Here is a 23,990-nt window from a genome sequence, read left to right as displayed (position 1 = left end):
TGTTTTGTTTGACTAGAAGCCTCTCAGTAGTTTATCATGGATATTACTGAGATGTCTTTATAATATACATATTCAAATAGTCTTTTAGTTACTTCATATTATCGTTAATGAAATAATAATAATAATGATGTTTATTTATGAATATATGATAGCACAAGACAGTAACATCAAAACCGATGATGTGCGTGTGAATTATTTAGTTGCGCAATCCAGAACTGATGTCCAGAAGTGATTTTACATTTAAACATGGCGATGAAAAAAAAAAATTGAATCAAACTAAAGGACAAAAAATGAATGAAAGGCATGTTATATTATGTCTATATGAAAATACATTCAGTAGTAATGAGTATGGACGAACAATGATAACAGATATTTCATTTGAAAGTACAAAAAAGAGTGAAAAAAATAATTGAGATGATGATAGTTTTGTGTCGATCTTCTCAAAAAGAAGGTGTATTTCTACAGATAAAAGTAATCTAGATCATTAAGAATTTTCATTTGAGTTAATTTCAGATCTGAATTATTTTTAGGGTTAATTATATATTGTGACTATATTAAAAAAATCTATATTCATTATGACCATTATTTTTTACTTGTTATGTGATGGAAAGGCTTCATTGATTATTATATGTGATATTTCGATTAAACTAATGAAAGAGGATATGTTTTCACTCGTTCTTCGCTTATTCTAATGATTGGCATATTTTATAGATATAGATAGGTATCCAAGAATGGAATGTAATGGAAAAAAACAACTACCATATTCAGTTCCATTTTCAGGTATTCATGCACCTGTTATGCTTTGCTTCTGAATTGACTGCTCGTAATGAAACTCAATGGATCATACGATGCATTTTTTCTTTTTCAGGCTTATCTTGATAGTCGTGTACTTACAGTGTATTAGCTTACTGCTCAATAAAGAATATGATTGTCCTAGAAGGAGCGGACAAGGACATTAATTAGTCGAAGTATGAAATGAAATTTCAAAGTTTACACCAATAAATTCATGTAGGTAACCACCAAGTATTCTGGTTTCATCTGTTGTGGAGCTCAGCGCTTTTCTTATCACAAAAAAATTATACCTAATATCATCGATACAAGCTAAATTCCATTTCTCTTCTTCGCTCTTACTCTGCTATTATATTTCTATTTTTTATAAGTGAGAAAATATGGCATAACTTCAGAGAAAAGTATAATACACTACGGTTTTTCCGAAGGACCCAATTTTTTTCAGAAAATTATTATTATAATTTCTTTTTCCAAATATGTTAAATATGTTTCTCTGTTTATCTGTCTGTCTGTCCTTGATAATTTCTACGGGAATGAAAAAGTCTTGATGGTAACGAGATATTGACTGGAAATTTTAATGTGCCCTAGATTTTTTTGATAGATGAAGAAGAAGAAGAATATATTTATTGAAATAGGTAATCCTAATACACAATATTATATAAAACATATCACTAACATAGAAATTGAAAATAATTATATAAAAAAACTCACAATGTAGATATAGTTTAAAATTAAAAACAAAAATTTTTAGTTTGAGAAATCACGACATATGCTATTAAAAATACATTAAAATATAAAGCCATCTTGTACCGAAATCGCGCACGATTCAATTTATATTTGTCGTGTAGAGGACGCGAATTTTATTTACCATGCGTTCTAACTGACTCTATTTTTTTACACAGGAAATTGAAAACTCAATATTTCAGAAACTTTTGTATTAGCAATTATATGAATGTCAATGCGATCTAAAGAAAGGACAAATCAGTTTTTCGATAGGTAACTATAATAGTATGGGAACTATTGAAAAAATAAGAGAACATTATTTTTCTCAATATAAATGAAAATATTGAGGATATCATAGAGTCGAAATTTTTCAAAACTTCACAACTTCAATGTAGTATTTATATTTCCAGACCATTAATTGTATGATCCAAATCTCGTTTTGAATCAGATATTACCTGTACAAAACACTTCTCTATCATCAAATTTATTCAAATGATATTTTTTCTAACCCTTCTTGTCATCAGTATATCCATCTAAAAAGGACTAGTCCCCCTTTCTCTAGGTAGATTTATTTACCGCGCAAACTCAAAAGATCTCTCGACTGGAGTTGTACAAGTTATTTTTAGGTAACAGTTTAGTGTATAATAGAATTGAGTGTTGACAGAAAATTTGAGTCTTGATAAATTAGAATTCGTGAAGTTCTAAATTTTCTCAGCGATTTTATTTCTCTCAAAAGCTCAGTTTTTCGGTGTGGTGGGAAAGAGTTATGTTTGCAAAAGTGATATATGAAAAAGTGGCAATGTTTTAAAAAATGTTAAGAAGATGTTTATTGACGTGAGCTGAATATTTTTTTTATAATTTACTACTTCAATTATTATGAAATTCAAATTCAATATTTTATATTATAACAACTGATGTATTTTCCTTGAAACAGACTCATAATTAATAGTTTCGCTGCATCAAAAACTAGGTCTTAGACTTTTTGACTTTTGAAGTGAGATTACTTGTTTCTTTTTTGACTATTTTAATAATTTTGTTACAATTTGTCAGCTGTTAAACGCCGACAGAGTAGTTAAATAAACAATCATTTGTGTTTCCTTATGTAAAATAGCATAAGACGAAGTTTTCATTCAACTCCAGAAATAGAATATAAAGTCGAACAATTTACCCGCCAGTTGGTCAAAATTCATTGGAATCAGCAAAAAAACAAACTGAGTATCTAGTCAAAATTTCCAAATTTTGGTTTTTTGTGCCGGTGGGTATATTTCAGCAGACCTCTAATTAATTTGAATCCTAATTAAGAAAAGTAGTGATAAAAAATCTTATATTAGTAAACTTGTATCGTTAAGTTTTCATTTACGCGTGCTTTTGTATAGTATATGGCCTGCTTTAGCATTCGGATGAGGAGACATGTAAAACTATGGTTATTCTTGGGGCTGTCAGGCCGCTGCCCTTTTAGGCATGGCCTCCTATATTTATCATGGCTTCCCTTGATTTGTGGGTTTATTAGGTCCAGTTAATTTGAATGTATAGTAAACCTGGACTTCATGATTTTCTTGTGAATCATCGCTGATATATTTGCGTATTATGTATGTTTTGTACGGATATATTGATAATGAGAATCACATCACATGAAACAGAAAATTTATTTACCATATACAAGATGAGTCACAATATGCATTCTTCGGTATGGAATGCATACATCTATTTTGTTTATTATATTTAGCAAATATTAATTGTTCTCTTTGAATATGTTTACCATTTATCAATACTGATGTTTTATGTTTCACAAGGTCAATATTTTCAATGTTGTTAACGTTTCTTATCTATTGAATACTATTTAGTTTTTTCACATAACCTTTTGACTATATGTTAGATTTATCTAAGACTTTCAAAATATTTTTGAGGTAGCTGTTTCGAAGAGAAATATGATGAGGCCCTTTTTTCAAAAACCCATACAAGCATCAGTTTTAACACGTAGACACTCTATAGTGAAAGTTATTGCATAGAAAATTCTTGATGTTAGTTGGCATTGGGAACTAAATACATCAATCAATAAATTATCTTCCATGGTTTATCCCAAGAAACACTATACCTACTAGGTTCGTTGTAACTTACCATCATTATGTAACGTTTTTAAGTTTTAGGGCACGTGATCATTTTACTTAGACCAAAATCAAATCCTACGAACTAGTTCTTCACTTTTTCAGTCGAAACTTTAGATACCTTTTCGTAAAAAAAGGTATATTAAATTTCTATTAGGAGATTCGAATCTCATTTGATCATCTACAATAATTCTTAAGTTTTCAGCTGATTTTATACATTACTGGTTATTGCCCGCGGCTTCGCCCGCGTAGAATTTGGTAGTTGTAGTACTAATTATTACTATGTTACTGTATACCTGCTGTTCCAATGTTTTGGCAGAATCAGAATCAACGAACTGAGGCGTGCGCAGCTTCATAGAACAGTGCTTTCAAAAAAATTGTTCTACAGCGCCATCTAGTGGCGAGTTACAGAAAAATTGACAGTCTAAAAACCTTCTCTATGAAAAATTATTTATACATGTCTAGTTTCATCACGATCGGTTGAGCGATGTAGAAGTTTATCACTTACCAACCAACCAACCAACAAACATCCGTTTTTATATATTAGATAGGTTAGATATTCACCATCGATACTTGTTGAAAAAACTTCAATATTTTGTGCTTTTCTATTCCTATTATTTTTTATTTACCTAGATGAATCAGTTCGAGACTGATATTTGAGCTCAGTCTATATGAATGACTTCAAGATCATGATTCAGAAAGTTTAGTATTCGACAAATATCATTAAAAACTGAACACCATTGCAAATACTCGTAACATTGAGTACCTACTGGATTCGATAATGTCGGGGCTTTATACATGAAAAAGCAAAGGACCTAAAATACTTCCTTGTGGCACCCTGCTCTTCATCTAATTATAATTTGAATATACTTCATCCGAAACTACTTTTGCCTTCTTCCTCTGAAATATGTTTCGATCACACCATAACTGAAAAATATTTTAGGTAGGTATAGGCAGATAGGTATATGCATTGCTCAATGTGTGACACAAATCAGTTTCATTAATATAGGTAAATAACACAAATTCGGAACACAGTGAATGTTTCTGCTCAATGCACGAAATTTGAACAAAAGAATAATAAAAAAATCACAGCACAACTAAAATATTTGAAAACTTGAGATAAATGTACACGGGTAACATTTACATCTGCCCAATTGCCATTTATAGACCGGGAGATGGTGGAAGATTTTGGTAGATAAGTCATTTTTTACAGTATGGCGCTTTTAGGAGTGTTTATACATACATAAAAGTGCCAATACTAATATAATTAACGCTTCCAAAATACAATTCATGAAATTATCAAACAACAACAAAAATTAATTGGCGCTTCATTGATTCTAGTGGCGCATTTGCCTTTTCAGCTGCAGGAAAACCCAAAAAACCTGCAGCACTACTTCATCTGAAGATCTTTATCTGCCAATGTCTTCTCCCCCATAAAATAAAATGTAGGGTGTCTCCAGAGGCTCCAATAAATTCAAGACATCGCCAGAACAGTTAGTGACACGACTATCGTCAAACTTAAACCAGTCCGTTTCGTCTTTGACCAATGCGTAATAATGATCAGATTCAACGCCAGAACCATAGTGAACAATGACTGCATTAATATTATAATAGTGGTCTGCTAGATTGAAGTGTTCATCTATTTCAAACCTTAGTAAGAGTTTGGTGCTTCCGTCAGAGGTTGATTCATGTTTGAAAATCATCAGTGTCATTAGTTATTATTAGTTTGACTGGTGCCTCAGCTATACTTGTTTTCTCATAACAGTCTGATAGTTTGGTGCATGTTTGGCAATAATGTCGATCATCATCTGTTAAAAGTTCCATTTTCAGAAGATTTAACAATAAGCTTTGCATGGACTGGTTATTAGCCATATTAGGAAACGCTAGTTGAAGTTCCAGAAATTCACACAGATAATAAGTGAAAGAAAAATGATGTTCTTCGCGATGGTGCGCGGGACGCAATTGCAGAATAATTAAGTGAAATTACTCGAAAATCCGGAGGTGTCAGACAATGTCTTTCACAAAATTTCTTCAATTTATCGGTATTTTGACAAAAAAAATCCGGCTCTCGCTATATGCCATACCATTTCAACTTTGAAAAATACCTGTCATACCCTCTCTAACATTTCATTTTTCAAATATTTTGTTTGAAATAGAAATGTAATCGTTCAAGTGGAGTCGAAGTAGGTTCAAGTACTCAAGATGCAATACAAAGACTCAATAAACAAAATTTGAATGAGAGAATCACCAAAAAAAATAAATCATGACTGAAATATTTGAAAATCTAAAGATGAGTGTACAGGTCCCATATTTATATCCGTCAAATCCCCATTTCGTTTCGATTCGAAATTCAGTCGTTCAAGTGTACGGAAAAGAAGTCATCAAGGCTACAGAACGGTTTTTTGGGTGATTTATATCTCGCCATATTCAAGAAAGCCGAACAATAGCATTCTGCGACGGAGCCGGATAGATAAAACAAGAAAAAATCTGGTTAGACGACAATCCACATATACGAAGGATAACAAGAAAAAAGGGGAAATATAACTGTTCCATATCCACCATGCATCTACATAAAATTATATGAAGTGGCGCAAGAATCGAGTGAACTGTTTCATGGGCCATAAAACACGCGCGCATAAATAAGATCGAGCTTATGGGTATGTGGTTGAAAATTGATAGATTAAAAGGTTAAACTTTAACATTCAGTTTTTATAATGTCTTAACCACGAGGTTCTGTTCGGTTATGGTTTGTTTAATTTAATTTGATTTATGGCCGCATTAGCGTAGCCATTCGAAATGTTAGAGGAAAAAATCAACTCGAGTAGGATCACTCCTATTGGTAATTGCTCTCCAGATGGTGTGTATCTGGAAGGTTCAGTGGTAATGGATAATAATGATTGTTGTGAGTTGATGTGTACTTGAAGACTTATATTTCTTCTTAGCGTAGAGGATACACATACAGTGTGTCCGAAAAGTGTGTATTTTTCAAAATCAAAGGTTGTTTTACAAATACCTGAAACACGTCGATTTTTAGTTTTAATATTCTATATTTCACAACAAAATTTCATATTAATGATCCATATTAATGTGATGACGTCATCGGTAATTTTTAAATGCAACACCCTGTATTTGGTATCAGTTTAGATCAGGGGTTTCCAAACTACGGCTCGCGGGGCAAATCCGGTCCGCCAGTGTCATCAATCCGGCCCGCGATAGCCAATGATTTACTGTAATTAATCTGGCCCGCGACAGCCAATGATTACCTAATTGTTGTTACTATTGCTGTGATAAGTTGAAGAAGAAAACACAGAATGATAATTACTCGGTTTTATTTACTTGCAAGGTAAAACTTAACCACAGAAGTGATGACAAAAAAAAGAAAAGTATCTGAGTTTAAGCATATTAATAACTAACAAATAATTGAAATGAATCACAGTAAAAGAAAAACACTTATGAGATTTATGTAATTGTGATTTTCCACCGACAATACTTTGTAGTTGTGGATCAATTTTACTTGTACCAATTACCAAAGAGATTTAAGATGCTCATCGGTTAATTGAGATCTGTAAACATTCTGTGTGTTCTTCATCTTGGAAAACGTTTTCTCACACAAGTAAGTAGTACCAAAAACAGAAAACAACCCACGAGCAAATTTATGCAAATTATCAAATTGTTCCAGTGGAAGACTCAATGTCTGAATCAAAAGGATTTTGAAAAAGCTTAATTTCATTCGCAATGACATCAAAATCTGAAAAACTAGTATCAAAATTTATTTTCAAAGCACTCAAAGTTTCGATTGCAAAATTGACGGGAAATTGTACTGAATCACGGGTAATTGAATATATTTAAATATTTCATCTGTAGTACAAAATTTCGCTAACAATTATAATTCTTAAAATATGTTTTTTATTTTGATTTTCTTTTGAACAACCTATCAAGGAGGTTGCGTATAGCGCCATCTGCCCGCGAATAGCTCAAGCGAAGCTTGAGCTATTCCATTCACTTTTATATTTTTATGCTTTATAGTTTTTATATTCTCATACTTACATTTATGTGGTGCATGAGAATATTCATTATCATTATTATTATTATGTATTTCAATATGTAGCATATATTATCACTTTCCGACTACTTCTTCACCACAAAATGCTGAAATCACCAAATGTTCAAATATTACTTTCAATTTGTATAACTTATATTTTTTTAAATAATAACACTTTGACAATAATATTTTATCTTCGACAATATCTTTTAAGTTGTGTATGTTATATTTCTTAGAATAGTAACACTTTGTCAATGAGATTTTATCTTCAACAATGAAGTGCATTTTGATTTGATTTGATTGCAATAATTGATAGTTACGTACAGCGCCATCTGTTCGCAAATAGATCAAGCAATAATTGATAGTTCCTTACAGCGCCATCTGCCTGCGAATAGATCAAGCAATAATGCCGATAATACAGATCCCAATCTTGAGAGTTACACACAAACATGCATACAAACAATCATACATAGGTACATACATACATACAGGTGAAGCTAATATAAAGCGTGTAATAACGCGTGTAAAAAATAAAAAACTACAACAAGTCAGTGGCGTACATTTTTCCTAATATTGCTGGCTGTGGATCCCACTGAGACTCCACTGGACCTAATAATTTCAATCTAGTTAGGGCTAAATAGACGCCTTATTATTTCAAATACTGTAGCAAATTTCAACCAAATCGGTGTAAGGATATTTATAATATTTTATAAATACCGTGGTTTTTTAAACTTCAAGTGATGTTTCTCAGAAAGAAAGCAACTCCAGACATACGACCATAAGAACTGTTTTTCTTAAAACGACCTAACGAATTGCCCAATGAAGTTTCTTATCGTATATTTCATCCTCCACAGTGATCCAGATGGTGATAAGTGTTGTAAATGTGAAACGAGAAATGAAAGTAATTTTATACTTTTTCGGGTTATATCAGATCTTATATATATGAATACCGTATATGAATACCGACCTAATGTCGATGTCAGCCAGATTCCGACCAAACCAAATGTAATGCGTGAAATGCGTAAATATGCGAAGTTGCGTGTTTGAGTGCGAGTGTGAAAAGTAACAGTATATTCGTTACGTCAGATAACGATCTACTTTATGACTGGATAAACGCTCACCCGAATTATATGGTGCTATTGTCTCGTTTATAACCGTAATTCATCTGAAATGTTGCACCTATATTTAAGTAAATCTCGATTACGAAAATAAAGAGTCTGTACTTTTGTGTATGGTCCAGTCATCTTAGTCAAAAATAGGTAAGTATCTCGGAATTTGAGATACCAGCTATAAATTCGTATACACTTGTACGAGTATCTTGACATCCTGAAAGTTTTAGAAAGTCGATGCAGCCGCTGGCAATATTACCGTTAGTCCATCCGTACCTCTGTATGAACAAATTCCTCACACAGAATACTTCAATACAACAAGGAAACTACTAACAACTCTTGGGAAGAAAGATGGATGGCTATGGAGACAAATAAATTACGAGGTATAAATCCCGACATGCGATCCCGGAACTACCAATCGACCCAAAGACAACATCAAGTCATTCCTACTCGTCTTAGAATCGCAGACACAAAACTAACCCACCAACACATTATGAAGAATATGTCTGTGGTTTGAACAATAGTGTGAAGCACATTATCGTGAATTGCCCAGTTTTTGAATTTGAAAGATAAATGGCAAGACTTCCCAGTGATCTCAGTTCTGCATTAGAATTAGTCAATCTTGTCTGCATTAGAATTAGTCAACTCGTTTATCAAATTTTTTTTAAATCTTTTCGTATATTGAATAAAATATAATTATATGTAATTATTTCTCCGCTAATAACCCCTCGCGATTGATGCAAGTATTTAGAAAAAAACCTACATATAGTAGTAGAGTATACGCGACTAATAAAATCTAAGATCAAAGATCACAAAAATCATCTTTTTGCGAATATCTCGTTTTCTATAGGGTTTGCGCTATTTGTATCCGTTATCAATATTGTAGAGAATTGAATTTTCTACAACTTTGGTTGAAAAAGTTTTTTATACGTTGAATAATTTTCGAGATAGAGGGCGGAAAGTGCGCGATTAAAGCATCTTTTGAGGTCAACCGCTAGTCCCGGTCAGAAACACGCCATATAAATTTTATTAATTAGTAATACAGCTGCAAGAGTTCTAAGCTATACCTTATGGAAACATACGTGCAAATTTGAGCAGGTCCATTCCGGCGATTTAACGCCCTCAGGCCCAGCTCACATAGAAAGGAAGGGACAAAAGTCCGCGCTTCATTCTGCCAGACGTCCATTCTGTGTAAACTGGGCCTCAGACCTTCAAAGCCCACTTTAGACCACCGCCACTCCTCCACTTTCGCCGTCATCCAGTCAATCAATCAAAAACTACCGCGCGAACAGCTGAAAATGCAAATCAGTTGATGAACAAACTTGTTCCTAGCGCTTGTTATTGCGCTAAGTTTTATTTAATTTTCATGACATCTGATCGGAACCTTGTGGAACACCCAACTCGAGTGTGTTTCGGAGTGGGAGTGGGAGAGAGAAATGTGTGACGTAATCGATGCAGAAAAGTATAGGATGAAAATTGCAAAAAATTTAGAGCCATAAGCAAATACATGGGATTTTGAGCCAGAACCCTCCGTGTTCATCTACTGATTTGAATTTTCCGCTGTACACTTACGTACCTGCTCGTGTAGTTGTAGAATTGTTAAGTAAAATACTCAAATTATATTTCGATTCTGATGTAATTCATATTGATAACTTCTTAAATTAGTAAAAAAGAGAGAGTAATTCTTAGCTTAACTAATGTTTTTATTGTAAAATATTCCATACCTACATTTATGATTGTGGAAATTTTAAAAAAAATCAATGAAAATTACAAGAACTGCAACTCATAATTTCAAATATCATTTTTTTCTCCGTTGTCTTTCGACAACTGTAGTATTTCAAAGTCTTCTTCCTATGTAGTTCTCTCATATGTAGGTTTTGAGACAACTTTTTGCATGTCAAAATACAAGTTTATACAAGTTTCTGGCTGGGTATCTATTTGAAAGTTACAGCTTACTGTAAGGTTTACCAAATACTACAGGAAAATTGAATTCATTATAAGTCATTGAATGAAGTTACGTCGTTATATAACCACTCAATAATAAACTACTGGAAAGAAACAGAAGAAAATTCTCAGTATATGTTCAAAGTGTTCTCCCTTTACTGTTGAAAAATGGACTACTCGGGAATTGAATTTTCCCCTGACATTTTGTAGCACATCCAGGGGACTGAGTTCAGGTGATCAAGCGGGCCATTCCTATGTGTCCTGTCTTCCTATCCATCAATTTTGGGGGAGGATATGTTCACAAATCTTCGATGATTACTCGTCTGAAAATAAAACGTTAGAGATGAAATTATTATTTCTATCATTTCGGTCAATTAATAATCAAAGAATTGAGTTCCTCATTAAAAATTGTCTTCAGCAATTTCATAAGCGAGACTTTTTTTACGTATGGTTTTTCACCTTTCCAATAATGTTAGATTCTAAGGATTTTCTAGTAACGAAGTTTTCAAAAGACTTGTTGCTATCTTGCTTTGGTATATCACTCATATGTCCTAATGCTCTGTACTTTTGCACTTTTCTGTTCAGGAGAGATTGTGAAATGATTGAAATTTCGATTCTTGCCTTCCGTTGAAAGGCATTTTACTAGTTTATTGAAGTAGTAAATGAATAATTTCATTTCATTTTTGTGTTTTGGTCTTTATTTATTATTCTTGAATGATCTGTAATTTTGATATTGTTTCCCCTTCCTGTACTAATTGGAATTCCCTCCCGCAATTAAATTAGGCAATAAAAAAAGGTTAATTTATTTACAAAACCAGCGATGACGTCATTACTTGAAATTAACATGTTTCGAGAATTTTCAATAATATTGTTCATTGGACTCGCAAAAAAAATATCATCGACGATCATAGATCGTCTTCACTTTCCCCCCGCCACTCCAATGTTCCGCTCGTGGCTGAACACTCATCAAGTAATTATTTATAGTATCGAGCTTCAATTAAAATATTCAAGGAAAGTTTCGCCTATCGTGATACTTGTACTCTAATAGAAAAATAGCATTGGTACGTTAGATGTATGATAAATAGTCCTATTAGACCACACAATAGGAGATGCACTAGCGTACTGTATTTACGATCATTGTGAGGTCAGGTTATGCATAAAAATTGCAATAATTATAAACGAATAAAATATATAAACAAAATCAATCAAACCGTTCACGTCTTGTCCATGCGGTAGGTTTGGAAACGTGCGTAAATTATTTTATGCAAGAATCTCCTCTGGTGGGCTACATTTTCGAACATCTACATTTCTGGTGGGGCTTCTGGGTTGGTTAAGTTTCCTGCGGGTCAACTGTCAAAATACGTTGATACTGCCAAATGTTTCGAAACAGCATCGATTTCCGCACATCATTGATTAATACACATATAATAATATTTGTCGTGGAATTTTCAGCTCCTGGCGAGACGAATATCGTCGGAAAAGAGGAGGAAAAACGAATAAAATATCGAGATTTTCTCTTCGAACTCAGCAGACTCCATCCAGATCACTTGGTCAAGATGGTTGTTATGATTATTGGAGGCCTTGGTGGAATAATGTCCTCTCTACTCTCGAATCTTAAAATCATACCGGCTTGCCGCACTAAGGCAGAAATCTTAGCCGCACAGATGCAGAAGGCTGTCATTCTTGGCTCACTGCGCTTGCTCGGGGCACATGGTTCTTGGACCCAATGATCACTTACCCCACGGTGTGGGGAGTTGTCATTGGTTGATAATGCTGGCGCGCCCTCACAAAAATGAATAAAAAAAAATGAATAATGATGATAATAATAACGCTTTATTGCCCAAGGAACATCAGGGCTATAAATTGATGGATGTATCCGTTACTACGTGGTAGAAAATCATAATGAAGAAAAGAGAAATGAAACTTTCTGTTTTTTACCACTTTTATTTGTAACTAATGTTACTGCAGTTTCGTCCTATACGGACATTTTCAAACTTATACAATACACAACTTTATATACATGTATACACACGCATACACATCCATAGAAAACAAATCACATTGAAATAGCTTGAATACAGAGTACAGATATATCTGCACAAATATAGACATACATTTGACAATTCATACGGATAGTGAAACACGTAAAGAAACAATAGCAGAAAAGTTTAAAATTTCAAAAATGCAGTATACCATACTTTGCCTATATATTAAAAATAAATCATAAATTAGAAAAAACTGCCTTCATATGCGTTTTCTAAACTACCACATAATAAATATTGTACTGAAGTCACAACAGAGAATTTTTTCTTCTTTATCGATAGATGTTGAATCGTTTTTTTATAACAAGAAAAGTATTGGTCCCAGTATTGAACCTTGTGGTACGCTATCTTTTATTTCTCTTTTAGATGAGCGTGATGAGGATTTGACAACCTGTTTTCTTCCTATGAGATAATTTTTGACCCATTCCACAGTAATTCCACAGATACCATACTGATAATGTTTTTTCAGCAGTATTCCGTGATCTACACAGTCAAAGCTCAGAGTAATGATATAAATAGAGATGCCTTTCTGTCCTTGTTTCTGAAGCCAAATTACTTCGTTTATGTTTACGACAGTCCTCCAACCAACAAAAATAGATAATACCGGTAATACCGGTAATACCGGTAATACCGATAATACCGGTATTGTTGACCGATATAATTAATTTGTAGTACAAAAAGTAATTTTGAAAATATTGAAAACCTGCGTTGTTTGTGGATTTTTGCAATCCTCGCATAAAAAAGCCTTTTTGCCAAATAACAAAAATGCTTTTTTCCCTCGCTAAAATTTGTTTAGAGCCAATCACTTTGACACAGTCAAATTTCTGGAGATCATAAGTACAATGAATTTCAAATTGATTAGGATAATTTTCAATTGGTGTGGTTATTTCGATGCTAGGAACGTTCAAAGAAAAACAAAAACAAAAATGAAAGTTTTTTCTAGCACTTTAAAAAAGGTCCTATGGGTTTTGGCGTTTCAGAAATAAGAACCGACCATTAGCAAGCTATTACTTCGTTTGTATGGGGGCCTATAGATACTATAAACTAACCATTCTTCTTGTTTTTTGTGAGTTACATTTTTACTGGAAATTAATTTTTGAAGAAATGCTTACTTTTTGAGCTATTCGCAGAAAACCGTTTGAAAACGTGGGTTATTGGCTGGAAAATTGACACTTCCGGTTGCGAGTAGATCGAAAAGTACTGGCTTTCATGAAAAATTTAATTTACCTAAAAAGACTTAGTCCATCTATCCATTCCCGGATACATTTTCAAAATGATATTTTTCGCCTTCCAGAAAGGGATCCACTCCCAGGATAAAAGCAACCCCGAGACAGGGGCAGCTTTGAAGAGAGAGTGAGTGGAACTTCAATACAAATTTTCCTAAACATCAGTACTGTTTGGGCAAATTTATTCAGATTCATTGAGTGGACTGTTAAACTGAGAACGGAACAATTGCAAAGACAGTCATTTATTGTTTATAGATTTTGAATTTATAATTAACTAACTCATTGAAGTTGATGGATATCAAGATATATACTATGTTAATAGTAGGTACCTGATGGCAATAATCGCTATATACGTTTTCGAAAAAAACTGGCGTTGTCATGGAGCAGAATCGGTTGTTGACCACCATACACCAACCATGGTTTTTTTGGTGGGTTTTCGCCTTTGGGGAGTAGGGTGGTTCATCGGTGTCCAAGCACTGTCCTGAATGCCTTCTGTTGTCGTAGAGGATCCACTTTTCGTCACAGGTAACGATCGATTCAAAAATTGTCGTTTTGGTCGCGCATAAGCAAAGAAGATTTGACCTCGAGACCTGTTGATCGTTTGAACCGTGGGGCACCCACTTTTCAAGTTTTTTGACCTTTCCAATAAGTTTTAAATCACCAAAAATCGCATGGGAGCTCACGCCCAGTTTTTTCGTTATCCATCGCTCCGTTTGTGATGATGGTTCAGTCTCTGCCAGGGTCTTCAAATCCTTGTCCTGGATTACTGTAGCTTGTCCTGGATTACTGTAGATCGACCACTTCGGGGATCATCTTCGAGTCTAAATCTCCAAAATGAAATTTCGCTAACCAACATTTAATTTTTCCAACTCAACAGTAGGAGGTACAGTGAAGATTTTTGTTGACTTCATAACTAAATGAAAAAATGAGTTTTTTCTCAATTGAATCAATAATATGGAAAATCCAACATTTTTATTGCCTGCAGAAACTCCTATATAGAAGTATGTGAATTTTCTATTGGAGAAAATATTTTATATTCATATAACGTATTTATCAACTCAATTCCGCAACTGACTCACCTAGTAAGTTTCACCACTTTTCCCGTTAGTGATTATATTTCCAATGAGAAACTGCTTGGGAAGTCGCCAGAAAATAGCTGTAGTTTGAAGAGGTGACTCGGCCAAAGAATATATTAAACAATTTAGCATTCTAACTTCTCAGCGCCGCAGATATAGGTTCATATTTTTTTTCTTAGCATATAATTTTTAACATTCCGGGAAATAAAAAATGTTATTATTTCGGAAGAACTTTTTTAGTTTGCCTTTTTGACTAACTTTAAAATATTTCCCCATATCTTCTAGTCAATCTCGATAATAATTAACGTCCTGAATGACCATGATGTACGCATTATTTTCTTCCATACACAAAAAGTAGAACAAATCAGCACAACAAATTTAATTGAAAATCTTAAGTTTTTTGGATCTATAGATCTAACAACAGTGTTGAATAAATAAAGACTAATATTACGTTTGTTTATTCACAGACGTGTATTCAAAAGACTAATTTATCACAGAGTGACAGACATAATCCATAATCTACATATAATACATTCTACCAGTCTAATGTCATCACTTTTTCCACCATTTTTCAATAAAGCCTTGAGCCTTGTCATGCTTTTTTATGTTCACAAATTTTGCGTGCATGACTATATTTTAGTGACTATCTCATCAATTTTTTGTCCCGTAGTGACATGTGACTAAATGAATGCAATTAGCAATTTCATAACGCTGGAAAATGCTATTTCGGATATCACACACAATTCAGTTTGGATAATTGAAACGCATATTTGTTACAGCCTGCATTGGATTGTCAGATGTCAAAGTTCATATTTATTACTGTTTTTACGTGTATATGTTTATAATCTCTTGCTTATTAGTGATTGTTCATTATTTCATTTTCATTTTGATATGTATTAAATGTAACTTTGGTTAAGTGTTATCACAGATATACCAAATTGACAGTTCAAACTTGAACTATAAAACCAGCAGGTGTACTCGATAGGTATCGAATTAAATAATTTTTTAGTTCACTTTTTCTAACCAAAAAAATTATTCAATATATCTGTCATTTTCAGCTGAATTAGAAGTCGAGGAACAGCTATTCCATGATAAAAAACAGTATTATTATAATTTTTGTTGAAAATTATGAAAATAGAATATTTTTATATTTAAATGGTATGAACCAATATATTTTCAAAATCACCAATTTCATTTTTAGTAATTTCTAAAATATTTTTAATGTCCTCAGTCTTTGGACAGTTATCTTCATAAGCTGTTTGCAAATCCTAAAAGCAAATGGGGACGTCAATTTATATACATGTTGTGTTCTAGATGATATATTTTGGTTCAGAAAATTAATTACTTTTGGTAAAGTTGAAGATTAGTTGAAAATGTTAAATGTTATATCATCTAGAACACAACATGTATATAAATTGACGTCCCCATTTGCTTTTAGGATTTGCAAACAGCTTATGAAGATAACTGTCCAAAGACTGAGGACATTGAAAATATTTTAGAAATTACTAAAAATTAAATTGGTGATTTTGAAAATATATTGGTTCATACCATTTAAATATAAAAATATTCTATTTTCATAATTTTCAACAGAAATTACAATAATACTGTTTTGTATCATGGAATAGCTGTTCCTCGACTTCTAATTCAGCTGAAAATGACAGACATATTGAATAATTTTTTTGGTTAGAAAAAGTGAACTAAAAAATTATTTAATTCGATCCCTATCGAGTACACCTGCTGGTTTCATAGTTCGAGTTTGAACTGTCAATTTGGTATATCTGTGATAACACTTTACCAAAGTTACATTTAATACATTCCAAAATGAAAATGAAATAACGAAGAATTACTAATGAGTAAGAAATTATATAACATTCAACATTTTTAACTAATCTTCAACTTTACCAAAAGTAATGAATTTTCTGAACCAAAATATAAAACCGGACTTTCGTCCTCGGAATCCTAATTCGTATTCCTCTATAATATAAACTTCATGTTTACAGTCCTGATTTTACTCACCCCCATTCTTTTGATTGAATTTTGTGGCGACACCTGTACCGTAAACCGGGGAATATATTTCTTGCATGGCTTTTGGTCCAGAGTTCCTTGCAGATTTCTGTAACTGAATCAATACCTCAGTTCGCCAACTTTCCACCATCAGTGGCGCCCCAGACCGTAGCGCCATCTATAGTCCTAAAGTTGAATATCGCTCTATAGAGCCAGATAAACAAAATCGATAAGCTTTCTGCTCTGTGCTGCCATCTACTAGCTATCAATTTGAAAACGATCTAATGGTTTTAGGTTCCGAACTTTCTGATGTGATTTATGGGTAAATCTGATTATTGAATTTGAGGTATAGGGTGAGCAATTGGAAACAAAGTACAGGTGAAGTTTACAAAAGATTTTGAAATTTGTAATTTCTTTCTAAACTCCTTGCGCTGATGGATGATGGCAAAAATATCAAAGTCTGCTCCCACGCGGTTTTTGATGGTTTAAAACATATTGGAAAGGTCCAAAAGCTCACGATTTGAACGATCGACAGAAATGTATACGTTTCGAGCTATGTTCTTCTTTGTTTCTGCGCAACCAAAACGATCTTCTTTTGAATCGGATCGTCATGTGTGAAAAATGGATCCTCTACCGACGTTCAGGACAGTGGGACACTGCTTTTGAGCTCTTTGGACATTGCTTTTTGAGCCTAACAAATTGTGTATTATTTTTTCTAAATTTGTATTTTTATTAATTAGTTGTCTACTTCAAGTCATTTCTAAAATATTACAAAAAATTTTCGATTTTTTTGCATATATGTATATCTATGTTCATTTCAAAAATCTATATTCAAATGACTTCAGTCATATATATATATATCTCGACATAATAATTTTTTTAAATTATCCTATTCAATCTAGATTAACTACCAACAAATGTCCTATTATGAAATCATAGTAATGAATATACTTGAATACATGAATTTCTAATGATAGTTATAAGTTATTAGATAAATTATATACTATGAATGCACCTGGATTGTCTCTACATCATGATACTTGTTAAAATATATGGAATTCTTGGAATAATAGTACGATCGAAGTCACCAGACCGTTACAAATATTACGCGCTGAATTTTATCTTAGAATCGTTGGTAAGATTGTTTCTAACATTTTTTAATATGTGTAACATGCACTTCTGTTCAATTGAGATATTTCTCTCTTGATCAGAATTGAAGTAGAAATTAATGAATCCCCTTTCACGAAAAAAATCAAATCACTCAAACTGGACTATATTGATACCATTTACATAACAAGATGTAAAATTGAGTTCACTATTACTTGGTCTGTGTTGGTCATGTTAACACAAAGAAAAATTAACTATGGATTCAAATAAAATTATGTTGAACGAATTTAACGCTTGGATATGGCAAAACTGTTCCAAGTAATATTCCCATGAAAAAAAAAACATCTGTCGACTTCAAATTGAATATTTGCTTCATTCAAAGAAATATTAGATGAACTGTTTTATTTTATTCATATCAATGAATTTTTTTCATTCATTAGAAAACAGAAATAGATATTAATTTTAATTTAATCATAAGTCAATATCAATAGATCCTTAATATTTTTTGTGGAATATTTATTATTGATTTTGCACATATGAATCATTGTTATTTTCTACAGAAACCAACTGAAGGAAGAAATAGGTTTTGTTACAGGAAGACACTAAGTAAGTTTCATAAGATTGATTTTCATAAGATATGTTGGATTCTGTATATCTGTTTATTCAGCAAGCACGTTTCGACGCTTTGTTCATCGTGGATTCCGTCGTCGACCTTTTTAAAAGCGAACATCTAGTTCTATTTACTAATTTTAGTAGCCTCTTTCAAAGTTCGGTCATAGAAAAATCTTTCTACAGTAACAATCCAAATATTCTGTGTATGGAAATTAAATATTACAAAAGAATGGTTAGTATTCCTTTCTTTGTCTAGTTGTCATGATTTGGTTAAAGGCAAACATACTCCAAAATCCAAAGTCCCCTTTAATAAGTACGTTGAATGATTTCATATATCCATGCAACAACAAGACGGTGTTGTGAAGATAATCCAATGCTTTTGATATGTCTCGAAGCACCTTTAATTTAGTATTTGGTGAATATGGTACTTCACTCAGATGATCCAGTCTGTTTTCAATCATATCGCCCAGAGAGCTGGAACATTCCTCCATTATCAAAGCACTGTCACCATCTTTGCTAATTGCTCTGAGTCCGACAATATTTGGATGTTTTAATTTTCGAAGAATTTCTGCTTCAAATCGTAATCTTTTTTCCATTGACTCCACTATTCCAGTCTCCTTTTCTTTCAGAACCTTCTTAACTGCCCAATGGGAATATGTTCTATTTTGTATTGGTGACCTATGCATCTCATAAACTGCTACACCTGCTACACCAAAACCTATTTTCTTCATGAAAGGAGATGCAGGTATTTGTATCACATTGTCTTTTTTATTCCTTAAAGGAGTTTTGAAGGAATCCATTATTGTTAATTTCTTGGAAGTTTCAAACTTGACGTTCGTTCAAATACGAAAAATATGTCTGTCGAAATAAATATATTATGTTTGGTTGAAAAAACCATATTTGTTCTTCATATCCATGATCTCAATTTTTGAAATTTTCAACGATTTCGACCGACACAACTTTCTCAAATTCCAAACTGTGTATTATTATCGCAGGTACAAAATATATCGAATGGAAATAAGAGAAAAAAAACCATTGAAATGTAACTACTGCAATTTGTTACCTTCCACCACCAAAATGTGTTGACTTTGTTTTCAACATAATATGATACTCGGACAATAAAAAAATATCATTCTCAGCCCAATGGCTGAGATGGCAGGATTTTGTCAAGAATGCCGAAATCTTTATTTTCCGAAGTTCATTACCACTGCAATTTCAATAGTAAGCAATTGCGATTGAAATATTATGGGAAGTGATATGTTTGTCATTTATAGGTTCAATTTCAACACTTGAAAAAGAAACTTCACATTCTGTAAAGAAAAAAGCCTGTTGGGATTCAAATATATTCACTTTCAATAAGTCATACTTGATTAATCATCAATTGAAATGTTTGCCCAACTTTTCGAAAGACCAGGCTTAGTTTTTGAAGGCTCTCCCATATTTTTCTTTAGTTTAAGGCACAGCAAATTGTTTCCTACTTTTATAACACCTTCTCCGGCTTCAAAGTTATATTTCTTGACTGTGCAATAAGACAAAATTTTATGGCATTACTTTCAACAAAATCTCATCACCTTATATAGCTGAAAATTTCAACAAAATATTTTACATGTGAATTAATAAACATTTGTTTCTCAAACATTTTCATCTGATTTGATCAGCTTCAGTTAAATTTGTTTGCCATTTTCCATGATTATCTCCTACCAATTTATAAAATTTTTTGTTTGAATTGTTCGAGGGGTTGAAATAATCAGCATTCTCGGTCATATCGTTATGGATTTTTTGCCATTTTAATTGATAATATGGCAAACTAATGCGAAATTCCATTCATAATGAAAATGTGGTGATAGCATGTGTCGTCTGTAGTAATTACAAGATAATGAGCCAATCATGAGAAGATCCAGGAAACGTTTATATCCACCAGTGTGTTCGTTCAGTCGTCACAAGGTGCTTACTAATATTTTTTTGCACGATGGAACATTTCTGTTTTTCAAAACACGATATTCAAGGGTCTATGATTTTTTGAAGTAATGTTGTCGTATATTCAATAATATCTATTATTATTTTTACAATTCAAATTTAGAAATGATGGAGAAAATTACATAGTTGGTAGAACTTTCATGTTAGTAAGAAACTGGAAAGCATTGTCTTTTGATTGAAAATTGTGACTACCAGTACATAGATGGCAGCACCAACTTCATGTTTCCTATTTCCCATAATCATTTGTTTAATTTCCAGGAGTTTTCCTTCTGAAGACTGTTAAAAATGAATTGTTGAAAAAGGCACTGATTCCCCACTTGATGTCTGTTGCTATAAAATTGAAATTGCTTACCTCTTTTTCATAACTACAGGTTTCCTTCGAAATTTTAAGTATTTGAATAATTAATTTAATAATTGAAAAAATTTTGAATGCTTTTATTTAACAAAGATTGTAGTTTCAGATATTCATTGCGTTCATTTTATAATTAGTGTATTTCATTCAGTAACTTTTTTAATTGCAGAAATTCATTGTGGTGTTTTTATTTACACAAAAACTGTGAATTTCAAATGTTCATTTTATTTTTTTTTGTATCTGAATCCGAATATTGGAACTTCATTGTTTTAAATCATCAAAATTGTTCTGTTCTTTGATTGTTCTTTACCCACACACAGGGTTTTACCCTCAGTGCAAGTATCAGTTCATTCATCAAAGTATAATGTTCCCCACATACTTCTCTTCATATTTATGATATTTCAAAAAGTGATTACGAATCAACAGATCTAGTTTAGACAATTTGAAATAAAACTCTTACCTAGACGAAGGTAAAATCGAGAAAAAATGTTAAAATAATTCAATTTTGATTACTCATATTATTTCGATTGAAATACATTCGTTATTCATGTAGCGTGATATGTTCTTCAATGCGTTTCTTTATTGGACTTTATTTTTGTCCAATGTAGTTCGCTAAGTTCATTTGATGTTTATATATTTTCACTTTTTATGACAAACCACATATTTGTTATTAATACATAACATTATTTTCATTTCAATTTCCGGAAGTTCAATTCTTCAGCATCAATAATTGTTCAAAGAATGAAATATTTTTGACAAAGCCATCTGCCAGCAATGATTTTGAAATACTATTTTTCAAATTCGCACGTGTATATAACAAAATTTTAATATGAATATGGAACAAGGAGTTATGATTAAAATTGACTTCATGAACAAATGATATTGTTGTATTATAGCTTGTTGTGTCATATACCATTAATACTACATACTAAATAAGAGCTTGAACTATGAAAACTTATACAATCTGATAAATTCATTGAAAAAGCTTCATCAGATATAAGGAAGTCTTCAATTCATAAGATATTCGAATGATGAAAAATTGTGAAAATCTAAACGAAAAAATCAGAAGATTGTTTGATTTCAGTAAAATGGCATAAGTTGACAGGCTCCTGTCAAATTATTCACGTACAAATACATGAATATTCTTCTTCCTGTCATCTTGGTCATAAAATATGAATCTATAGATAAAAAATACTTCCCTTTAAATGAAATAGCCAGTAGGGAAAAACATCCTGGGACACCCATTTAGAACTCATCAATCAATTACGGAATTTGTAACACACACGAAGCGATTATGATGTTTCTGTTGACTTTTACGAGTTTTACGATCTGTTTAATGCTCATAACGGCCATTAAATAAGTTTATAGCATCGTAAAGAATCCAAGAAGCACATATGCCGATAGGAGCCAAAAAACTCTCGGCTCGTGCCGTTTGCACTGAATTAAATTGAGGTGTAAAACTTTGAGATAATGGCACAGGTCTCATTAGCTCTTTGAATGAAAAATGAATGAGAAATTGCGGCACATTTTTTTGTTACTCGAGTTTTTGACCTCCCAGTTTGCCATCGAACGTCAGAATAAATGTTGAGCAAATTATTGGTTGAAAAATCTACATGGAATACCACTGACATAGAGTGCATGATTATGGGTATAAAAATTCTTCAAATCAACCACTATTAAAGACAGTTTTAAATCGAGCGTCAGATTTTGAGGTTATAAATTTAAAGCTTTGAACAAAAACGACCAACATCGAACTTTGCATTCAGAAAAATGGTCTCAAAATCTGAGAGTCATTTCTTGTAGTTATCATTTGAACAATATTTAGGTTTCTTAAAATTACCATGGCGGTTTCAAAAGTCTTTTGAAATTCGTATCTATTTCATTCAAAAGTTAATTGTTGATCATATTCGAAAGAGTGAAACAGGCAACGGTTGTTCGTGTTCCAAGTCACAGAAATAACTTTTATCATTTGTCAGTAATGTTTAAGAAAGTGTTCCCTATTTCCGAGTTATTTTCAATAAAGTAGTTGACACCCATTTTCAAGCCCAATGAACGTAATAATAATAATCCTTATTGATATATTTTCTAGATATATTGCTTGCAAAATAATGTCGCATTATTAAAAGTATCTATTATCAAACTGTCATCTATTCAATGTGACAAATTTAAAATAACACAGGACGGAAATTGTGTTTTCACGAATCATTTTATTAACTTTATTTGAGGTTCTGTTTCATAAATACTGAAAACCCTATTAACTTGAGCATTATACTCGATATGAACGAAGTCTTGAATATGTACTGTCTAATGATTCCAGATCAAGGTAGTCAAGTTAATATCTTGATAATCACATTTTGATGGGTTCATATTAGGCACTTTAAACTGATGTTTTGAAAATTGTATTGGAGCTAAGTCTGGATTTTCCGATTTTTCAACTGGAAAAGAGACATTAATTGAAATTCAACTCTACTGTTGTTATCACTTTAGCTGTCATCGTCACTATCAACTGGTGAATATTATCAATAGCTGAACAAGTTGGATATGAACCTGGATAATTCAACTTATAAAAAAATAGTTTAAAAAAACTAAGAAACTGAAAAGTATTTTTTTTAAATAAGCTTAAAACAATAAAGAACGAAAAATACTAGTATTATTGTGAAAAAAGCGACGGTCGCTTGATAAACAAAAAATTTGGCACAAAACGCCCACGCTTTTTTCACAATAATAATAGTATTTTTCGTTCGTTATTGTTTTGAGCTTATTTAAAAAAGATATTTTTAACTTTTCAGTTCGATGTTCTTCGAAAGCGTGTTTTTTTAGATAAACTGTATTTATTTTTTAGTCTTTTTAACTATATTCTTTTTATCTAAACTTTGGGTTCA

The 23,990-nt window shown here is 32.3% G+C and overlaps 2 protein-coding genes across 7 annotated transcripts in view; one reads left to right on the top strand and one right to left on the bottom strand.

Annotated features, from left to right (window-relative positions):
- The window catches only part of Ptl (prothoraxless), a 491,222-nt gene that overhangs the window by 208,569 nt on the left and 258,663 nt on the right, over positions 1 to 23,990 (top strand). Inside the window, exon 1 of one of the 6 annotated variants that reach the window (XM_074185109.1) lies at positions 2,234 to 2,346. The exons of the other annotated variants lie outside the window; for them this stretch is intronic. The gene's annotated coding sequence lies outside the window, so the exon portion shown is untranslated. Of the gene's footprint in view, positions 1 to 2,233; positions 2,347 to 23,990 lie in introns of those variants that run through there. 6 annotated transcript variants of the gene reach the window in all.
- Positions 19,013 to 19,579, bottom strand: LOC111507402 (lymphokine-activated killer T-cell-originated protein kinase homolog). The gene has a single exon (XM_074184924.1). It carries the CDS (start codon positions 19,577 to 19,579, stop codon positions 19,013 to 19,015), a length of 567 nt encoding a protein of 188 aa, XP_074041025.1.

The sequence above is a fragment of the Leptinotarsa decemlineata genome, unplaced genomic scaffold (assembly GCF_025532065.1).
Source record: "Leptinotarsa decemlineata unplaced genomic scaffold, Ldec_3_MD MMD2_tig00026361_RagTag_RagTag, whole genome shotgun sequence".
NCBI classification, from domain to species: Eukaryota; Metazoa; Arthropoda; class Insecta; order Coleoptera; family Chrysomelidae; genus Leptinotarsa; species Leptinotarsa decemlineata.
This window is presented reverse-complemented; position numbering and strand designations above follow the sequence as displayed.